Genomic DNA, 9,554 nt, shown 5'->3' with positions numbered 1-9,554 from the left:
CTTTCCCCGCCGTATAAATCAAGTTAAAAAATAAAAACCAAATATAAGTTTTGTAGTTGTGGCGTCATCTCTTGACAATAATTTAAACTTTCTGTGAGTACTTTAGGCAACAATTATGGCGAAGTGTAGGGTACACTTCAGTTGTACCTAATGTAGGTGTAATTGTTGTTTTCACATTTTCTAAGCGGAAAACAGACTTGGAGGCAAAAGTTTGCAACTTGCACAGTTTTTTAGATGACGTCATTGCTTAAAGGGCGCCATCATCGCCGAAACAGCTGATTGTTCTCTGAACAAAAGTAATTTTATTTAAAAGACGTAATTATCACTGCACACACTTAATGTAATATCTAGATGCGTAGTAAGATCAGTTCAGTACGATCTCGGAGATGACGCCGCTGATACGAAGTGTTGAGAGGCGTCAGTCGTGATAACTGGTTCGATGCGGATACGTCTACCTCGGCGGACCACCGATCTGCGCCTCGTTCGCGCGCTTAGCTGCTGCAGATGACATCATGGAGCAAGTAAGAGTGAAGAAGAAACCTAAAAAGAAACAACATTCTGGCCAGCCTCAGGCTTCCACGAGCTCCGCATGCGAGTCCAGCAATCTAGCAGTGACAAGTGCAAAATTGGACGCCGAAGGTGCAGTAGCTTCGCAATCGTGCGACGAGAAGAGCGTTGTTTACGCGACTCCCCAGCCGTCGGCCACTGGTGATAACTGCGATGAGGCAAGCGGCGCTGCTCCTGAAGGTGTGGATTCATCAGCGTGTATCGATGGCACCGATGCAGTGCTGCCCAGCTACCCCGCAGAGGCCGTTACGGAACAACAGGACGATGGCGAAAGGTGCCCGGAAGAGCTCAACGCCGATCAGGTAACGGAAACAGTCACGCTAGCTGCCCCCAAAGTACCAACTGCTCCAGCAGAAAGTCTCGATAGTCACTACGCTTTCCCAAGTTCTTCTCATGCCGCCGCAACAGAGCGTTGCCAGGTTGGTGATACCAAAGCGCCCGCCGCAGTCGCGGTTCGCAGTGACGATGCGCTCAGTCGAAACAGAAGCATTGGCAAGTTGTATCCGGAGCTTTCGGAAATACGCGACAATCGAGAGTCTATGCGCCCGTTCACGGAAGACCAGATACTCATGCTGTACGAAAGCGCCTGGCTGAAAGCGAGAAAAAGCATAGTTGCGGAATTCGTGACCCTCAATGAAGAGCGACACTTGAACCACCACGAGCTCTACAGGCTTCTAGAAAATTACCTGAAGTCCAGGGAGCAACTTGCCTCAACACAGTCTGTTGTGCGCAGCTTACAAGAAGATGTCGCACAGCAAGAAGCATGCCTGTGGGATATTGTGTCGGATGTTGTTAGTGGAAAAGGGAGGTGCGCCGACAACAAGCGAGTCACTGGCGAGCATTATTTTCAGCGCGCGCTGTACAACAATGACGCGGCGTCAGCAATGGCGTCGTCTGCGCAGAAGCTGCTCAAGTTGCTTGGAGAAAAGCATGTCTTGCACATGCACAATGCTCATACACAGCGGGTCCAGATCGATTACTATTTCCAGCTGCTCTTGGATGCTGCTCCTTTCCGGGACATGCCAAAGAATACTCCTGTCAGCAGTGGAACGCAGCCGCAACTTGCGGGCAGTGTTGCTGAACTGAGGACATGCATCAGTGTGCTGTATGTGTTTTTGAGGAAGGCCGTGCAAGATGATGTGTTTGTGAGTGACGTGCAATCGTGGTTGCGCATGCTGGGAAGCCTGCTCTTACGAGTGGCTTCCTTGGCTGATCACTTCTTCCTGCTGAACCATGTGGTGCGGTGTCCACCAGGAATCCACAAGTGGGCCATCAGCCTAGTCCAGATACCAAGCCCCATGCCGTGGCCTGAAAACACCGATTGGCGCCAGGCTACGGTAGGCTGCCAACAGCTGGACTATGCGCTGGCGGCATTGGCCACCATTTTGCTGCCAGTTGAAAGCCGCGCAGAGTACCTTCAACCCCTACAGAGCGCCTTAGAGGCAGCCTCCTGCCACGAGCCATGGGTTGTGCTGGACTCTGATGGTGAGGAAGATGATCCACCTTCAGTGGTCTACTGGAGGGAGAACGACGTTGTGGCTCTGCTGAACCAGGTGCCCTTTGCAGGCATCTTCCAACATCTCCTGTTGGTGGTGTCCGAGGACTACGACGCAGCCAGAACTTCCGAGCAAGGTGTTCTCAAGCTGATTGCAGTGGCTTCGCACTTGGTCTCAATTTTCCATACTGGCCTGAAGACGTTTAACCACTCGCGTTACAAGCAGCTAACCAAGAGAATCAGCCGCTTGATTCGTCACACAGTTCAGTATGTCTCGGACCATTGGAAGAGCTTTCGGCTCACGCAAGTTGCAAATGACACGGCCATTCTTATGCGCCTCCAAATTGAGTATGATCAGTTCTTCCTGCGTGCAGTCAACTGCATATTCTACTCGCAGAGCACAGGCGCGTGGCAGTTCATGGCCGTCCTTCCTTACTCTTGCGTGTCAACAGTTATGCTATGGCAGTTGCTGTGGCTCCTGCACAATAATTACGAAGAAAAGGTGCAGCAGACCCATCTGTCTCCGAGCGAAATCTGTGAACAGTTGCAAGAAAAAGGGCAGAAGCAGAGCTTTGAAGAGAAACTGTGCTCCATGCCTCAGTCGGAGGTGTACTTCTTGCTGACTTCATTTGCTAACATGGCTACTTCCAGAGAAGGGGATGGCCGTGCTTTCACTCATGTGGTGGCCCTGGAAGTCTTCCAAATCACCTACCTGAACCGCAACCTGAGGCAGCTGTTTGCCAAGGAAGGACGTGATCTGCTGTCGTCCCTAGCGCAGAAGGAGCCGTGTGTTGTGTCAGTGCTACTGGACGCTATCGATGACCACATGATGGCACTGGGTGTGATGGCTTGCTACCTGATGCAGTCCATGCCCCTGCACCTGTGGGTTCCCGACAAGCAAGACTTGGACGTCATTTCTCATTTCCTTCTCTATTACCCACTTGACTCGCCCCAGAGCCAGTTGGCTCGACTACTCATCGAGAACCTCAACTACGGCTTCAATGAACAGGGCCAACTTTCTCTGCAACACTGCCTGCACCAACAACTTGCACTTCTGCTCCTCGAAGCCTACAATAAGCTGTGCGTTCCGTTTGAGGCAGCTGGCTATGTCTACAAGCAGGTCCGTTACTTGTCGTATCTGGCAACGGGCACCACTGGCGAGACTTCAACGCCCATGGGCTTTGCTGCCTGGGTATGGACAACCCTCTTCCAACTCAAGCTGCATGCATTTGACAGCAACCACGAATTGCAGCTGCGCCTTGTCATGGATGAAACTCCTCCGCCAGACATTGCACCAGATCTCGAACAGTGCGAGTGGCTCCACCCTCTCCTTCGGGCTAGCAAGGACCTGCGCCCTCCAGCTCTCTTTCTGTCGGTTTCTATCGGGACTATTGGTCACTACCGAGAACAGGTGCTTGGCACTGGCCTGAAGCTCGTATCAACACTGATACTCAATGAGCAGCATGCAGCAGCCGTGAAATGCATAGGTCATATCTTGCCACTCTTCTATTTGCATCAGGACATGCTTTTAGGCAACCAGCAGTTCCTGGAAGATTTACAGCGCTTAGTTTTGGCAGACAACACGTACCTGGCAGCAGCCAAAAGTCTTGTGGGGTCGGAACAGCAAGGCACTGTGCTGAAGGAGCTTGCTGCTATGATGACCTGCCTTGTTCAGCAAGCCAAGCGCTGGGGCCTTCCATCACTTCCCATCAGGCTTTGGACAGCACTGCTATTCCACCTTCCCGACACCCCCATGCACAGAACAGCCTACAAGCCCAAGGGCCGGGAAAATGTCATGCACCTTCTTGACGTTGTGGTACAGCTGGCCTACTTTGAGGCAGACTGTCTTGACAGTGTGCTGGCACACTTTACAGAACTGCTCGCCACCTTGCCAGCGCCCACAGCATCACAATCCATGATGAGGTCAGTGTTCTCCTACATGCTTGGAAGCCAAAGTGGCTCTTGGCCAGCGATGGTGCCCTTCCAGTCGGCACCGACGTTCCCATGGTTTTCCCTGGCAGGGATGCTTGCAGAAGCTCAGCTACCAGAAGTGGCCACTGCCTGGAAGTCCTTGCTGTCTGCCATAGCAGATTCACCCCAGGTGTCCATGGAAGTCCTCGTCAAGAAAACCATGCAGGCACCCTTGGATGTCCTACTGCTGTACCGATGGGCTTACCAGGCTCTACAGACTGATGCAGACCATCCCGCCTTGCCCCTTATATGGCAGCAATTTTTTTCCCTCTATCTGCAAAGGTGTCCCAATGGTAATAGTGCAGGCCCTCGTTTCTTTGAGAGCACAAGCTATTTCTCTTTGCTGAAGAAAATGAAACGGCGGCTGAGTGAGTTAGCAGACCATAGCTACCAGCGGTGTGCTAACACGGATGAAGAGGAACCATCAAGAGATCTGCTTGAGAGGTTGTTCAAAATGTACCGCACTTTCAGTCTGTGGCTGGAAGAGCCACGCCTTCAGACTGCCAGCATTGACTTCCGTGCCCTGCCATCTCAGTACTGCCCCGATGCGCTGTGTGCCATCATTCAAGGAAACTGCCAGCTCTGGCACGAGCTTGTGTCTCTGGAGGAAGGACAGCGCAAGCTCCAGAGCCTTCAGCAGCTTCCCCAGCGACCGAGTGCCAGCCGCCCCTGCAGAAATCAGCAGCAGCATTGTGAACAAGCCCCCGAAGAACGCATCATCTCTCGGCTCAAGACATATGAAGGCCAGATGCCAGCGCCTTCCATGCCAATGCTTCGACCAATCATTCCCGCCGTGCCTTGCCTTGCACCACAAGTGCGAGAGTTGGTGTCTGCGCAGCTTAGGGTGCTAGTAGGTGAGGCGAGCACAGTCGTTGGCCGGCTGGACAAACTGACCTGCTTGGATCACATTTGCCGGGAGGAACTGTTACCCATTCTCTATGACAACGTTGCTGCGTTTGTGCACCTGTCCGTGCCCTGTGACTACCGTGAGGAGTGCAAAGGCCCGCTACACCTGAGGCTGCAGTACTACGAAGCAAGAGAGGCCCCCGACATTTCGCACAAGATAGAGAAGAACAGGACCGAGTGGATCGCCACTCTGACAGAGCTGCAGCGTGCTCCACCACATGCCAGTTTCTGCGCACAAGTGCAGCTGGAGGCCTGCCTCACTCAGCTGGTTCAGCGGCACCGTCAGGCCACCCCAGGCACGAAGGAGGCACTGCAGAAGCTGGGCAGTGAAGTCTTCTTTGATGTGGTCGGGTTTCTGCACAAGGAGATGGTGCAATACCTTCCTACAAGACAGTTTGTGACCCTCTGCTTGGACATGGTGGGAGAAGAGTTTGTGGCCAACAGGGCTGATCAGTGCCTGCCTGTGCTGCAAGCGATTCTCAACGACCCGAGCATGGTAGGCCATGCGGCTCCTTTCTTCAGTCCAGGAGCAGCAAATGAAGAACAGTATGCCCTCATGTACCAGTCCGTAAGCTCCTGCATCATTCCAAGCCTCTACAATGCTGTGTTTGTGATGCTCTCCAAGTTTGATCTCCCTGGCTGGCTGATCAGCCACGAGCCCAGCAAGGCTGTGCGACAGCAGCTGCTAGTGGCCGTGGAGAAGGCACTTTGCAAGTGTGGCATCAGTCCGCAAGCACCCTTGTTGCCACTGGTCGAGGTATTCCACCTTCATCTCTACAGCTTGCTGCAGTTCCACTTTCCTGAGCACTACGCGTTCGTCCTTGCCATGCTGCTCAGAGGCACAGAATCCTGCTCCATTGCCGTGACCACCTGGGGCGTGTTTCTGCAAGCACTGGGTTACTGCATGCCTGACAAGGTAGTGAAGACTTACGATGAGGAGTATGCAAAACATCAGTGCCTGTTGACATTGGCTGAAGCTGGGGGAAGTATAGACACTACAGCAGACCACTTCACCGGCCTAAGAAAATCTGACGCCTCCACAGCAAAGAGTGGCTTGTATGGTCGAGTGAGGCCGTTTCTTCCAGTGCTACCCCGTTTCTTCAGTGTCATCGCACACTGCTACATTTGGGAAAAGCTCAAAGCTCCTAGTGCCAACTTGCAAGAGGCTGTAAACATTGTGCTGCGGCTCTATGGACCCTGGCTGGAACTAACCGACGGCAAGAGTATGTGCCTGCCGTGGCTCCCTGGAGACACAAAAGATGCTAGCTGCATGGCAGACTCACTTGTTACTGTACTGGCCTTCTTTCATCGCTGCTGCCAAGATGCCTGGAATGTGAATGTCCTGTCTCTTGCTTGGCAGCACTATTTCATCAAGTATGTGTGGACCAACCCGCCAGAATACATTACCACTGCTGTGCAAACTGCATTTGCCACATTGCCTTGGTCACAGTTTTGTCCCTCCACAGATGACATGAGGCTGGCTTGCAAGCTTTTGGAAGCAAAGTATTCTGGCCACTTGGATTTCCTGGTCAACGTGTTTACGCAAGTGCAGTGGAAGGAACGACTGGACGAAACCCTGCAGCTGGCAGCTGAATGTGTAGTGGAGTACCACTCATGTTTTGCTGAACTGGTTGTCAGCCTTGCATGGCACCAAAACATGTCTGCATTTGTGGCCACCACTGTTGGCCCACTGCACGAGCACGAGTGGGGCATGCTGCCTGTGGAACTGGTCAGCCTTGTCCAAAAGAAGCTTGCCTGCAACTGTGATGTGCGCCAGCTTCTGAAAGCAAGCCCCGGAACAGACAAGACAATGCTGGACTTTGTGGCCACCCTGTCGTGCATGTCACCCGGAACCAAGAGAGACCCAAACAAGCAGCTTTCGTTTGTGACCACGCTCGTTGGACTGTATGGCCCGGCCCTGGAAGCTGCCGAAGTTCAGGACGTGACCATGCTCCTGCCGCAGCTGCTCGACCAGTGTCAAATGGTGCAGGGTTCTGTGCCTGTTCTGGGGCGCGCCCTCTCTCTCCTGGACAGTGGCCGCAAGGGCAGCGCGCAAGAGCAGGCACTGCTCGGAGGCCTGCTACCCTGGCTCGACGAACGTCCGGGACATCCAGTCCTGCTGGCTGTGCTGGCAGCAGCCTGCACCAATATCGCGTCAGTGCAACACCTTGTTTGCGTGACGGAAGCCTGCCTCGCTGCGTTTTTCGAAGAAAACACTGCGGCCGACGGTGGCTGGGCGCAGGCGGCAGCCGCTTTCCGGGTTCCCGAGCTGACAGTGGCCGACTTCCGGGAGCAGTGTGCTATGCAGGGTGCGCATCTGACCCAAATGTGCTATCTGATGCACTGTTTGCCGCAGTGCCGCTCTCCTGAAGACGAACGTGCTCTGCTGGACCAGCTGGCCGACTGGGTTTCCCAGGGCCGAGCTGGTGGCGAGTCCGAACCCAAGCTGCTGCTGCTCTGGTCCAAGTTGCTGACCCTGAGCCTCCGTCAGCTTGACTTTGGTGGCAGCCCACAAGTGGTAGCTCGCCTCCTGGGAAACTTCTGCGCGACGTTGGGTGTCCTGGGTGAAGACCGTGACACAGGTGGCTTGCTCGGAGCTCTGGGCATGGGCCGCCGCTCAACGGTTTCTGTGCAGTTCAGGTTCTGCTGCCGTGTCGTGGCTGCTTTTGTGGCTGCGCGGCTCACTGACAATGCAGCTGTGGCCAACCAGATGCTCTCACGACTTCAGGTCCTACAGGCCACCAAAGCATACCAGCCCCTGCTGCAAGAGATCCAAGAAGCCCTGAACATTGTGCAAGACACTAGTCTCACTCTTGGAGACAGCCTGCACATGATTCAAACACTTGTGAATTTTTTCTACTGTGAAAAGGCTTACCTAAGGGTCCTCTTCTTTGGCACTGTGTAATGTTTGCTGGAGCTGACTCGGGGTCGAGTTGTCTGTGGCGATGCGAGGGCGTCTTTTATAATTGTAAAATTCTTAGATTGCAGTGCAGCGGAATGCTCGCAGTAAGAGATTTGTGTGCAATCCTTCGTACCCATTTGTTTAAGTCTGGCCTGGCTTGTTCTTTGTTTGAGGTGTGATAAAATTGACAAAACCTGCAGGAATATTGAAGCAGCAGCTATCGTAGCAGAGGAACTCCTCTAAAATTAGCTATCGTCACACACCAGAGGCACCACCATTCTGTTAAGTCAGAATATGTGTGTTGTCAGTGTTGCTGTGCAATGTTTTTATTTTGCCACAGATCACATGCATATAAGCTTAAACCTTTACTTGTGCGACAACTGAATTGAGAAAGAGCCTAACATGTGTGCGAAAATAACCGGCACCTAATAAGTTACTGTGTCGCATAATGAAATTAAGTGCCTCACGTGCAAGCCTTGTTTTTATAATACAACGCTTTACTTTGTACAACTGAATGTCTTTTACGAAACTATAAAAAGCAACTGGGAGTTGTCTGTTAATGCTGTGTCTAGTGTTTGTATGGAAATTTCACCTCTGTAGCTTTGCTGAGCACAACTGACCAAAAATGCATCCTTGCACTTCTATACACACTCTTCTGGGTGGTTCTCCTCGTACGCATTTTGTTGCCTGCATGTAATTATAGTGGACTAAAGCCTCCAGGTTGGGCATCAACTGGTAGCTTGCTAATCAGCTGTCAAGACTGCGGATCATTTCGTGCTGGCGGGGTGGTTATGTGAAGGTGTCTGCACAGCGGTCTTCCATTCCCTTGGCCTATGTAAGAAGCAGCACAGCGGTGTGTCACTAATAGAATCCACAGAAAGAAATGTGTTATCTGAATCTAGTGTTTACGCAGCACCTTATCAGAACAGAGGCGCATGCCTGGAGGCATGCCAGTGTCTCTCTTCAGCTCGAGAGCCTCTTCTCGTCCCAAACTCATGAGCGCAGAAAAAGCCACCCCTATGCATGTGTGACAAATATGCCCTGCATGGTCACATTCGATGAGTTCCAAGCTGCCAGGTTGGGTGACATGCTGAGAGCTTGGATGATGCTGGTACTTCCACAGACTTTAGTTTCCAATAGCACATGTGGAATTCTATTAAGTGGCTAAGAATTTATTTCGGTTGGCAAGGTGCAGTCTGTTTAGATTCCGGAATGACCTACTCTAGACTTAGAGTGAGGAACTGGAACATCAAACTTGTGGCACAGTGGACATGCTCGTGTTCACGCTTGGTCGTACAGCAAGCGCCTTGGAAGGATTCACCATATAGGAGTGCTGGGTTGCCATGATGTGAAATATGCCATGTTGCCTCGGCTAGGGAAGCATATCTAGGCATAGCATATGGGCACATAGACCTCGTCCAGAGTCGTGAATAGAGTTGTCCATCCAGTGACACTGGGTAGCCTGATGCAAACTGGCATGTGTGCAAATTGGGCACACAAGGAACGACCAGGAGTGAACTGCACACAACACTGCTCTCAATTCTGTGTTGGGAGCAACACACAAAGCCATTGCTGGTCTTCTACACTGAGGCACAAAATGCTCGAAAGGCTCGATGATTACCACAATCGAATTACTGGTCTACCTGCTTAATGCAGCATGGAAACAACCTGTACACATTACCGCCACAGTGCAGCAATATCCAATTTGGACGC

General features: G+C 52.2%; 1 protein-coding gene across 1 annotated transcript; it reads left to right on the top strand.

The window, feature by feature from the left end:
• The first annotated feature begins 258 nt into the window (after positions 1–258).
• LOC144111895 (ectopic P granules protein 5 homolog) lies at positions 259–8,401 on the top strand. The gene has a single exon (XM_077644923.1). The coding sequence runs from the start codon at positions 513–515 to the stop codon at positions 7,842–7,844; it is 7,332 nt and encodes a 2,443-aa protein (XP_077501049.1). The 5' UTR covers positions 259–512; the 3' UTR covers positions 7,845–8,401.
• The last annotated feature ends 1,153 nt before the right edge of the window (positions 8,402–9,554 follow it).

This window comes from Amblyomma americanum, unplaced genomic scaffold (genome assembly GCF_052857255.1).
Source record: "Amblyomma americanum isolate KBUSLIRL-KWMA unplaced genomic scaffold, ASM5285725v1 scaffold_12, whole genome shotgun sequence".
In the NCBI taxonomy this organism is placed as follows: Eukaryota; Metazoa; Arthropoda; class Arachnida; order Ixodida; family Ixodidae; genus Amblyomma; species Amblyomma americanum.
Note: the sequence above shows the minus strand (reverse complement) of the source record. Positions and strands in the feature narration are given on the sequence as shown.

Bases quoted from the DNA above. Each gene is read 5' to 3' on its own strand.
- LOC144111895 (XM_077644923.1), top strand. From the start codon at position 513: ATGGAGCAAGTAAGAGTGAAGAAGAAACCTAAAAAGAAACAACATTCT.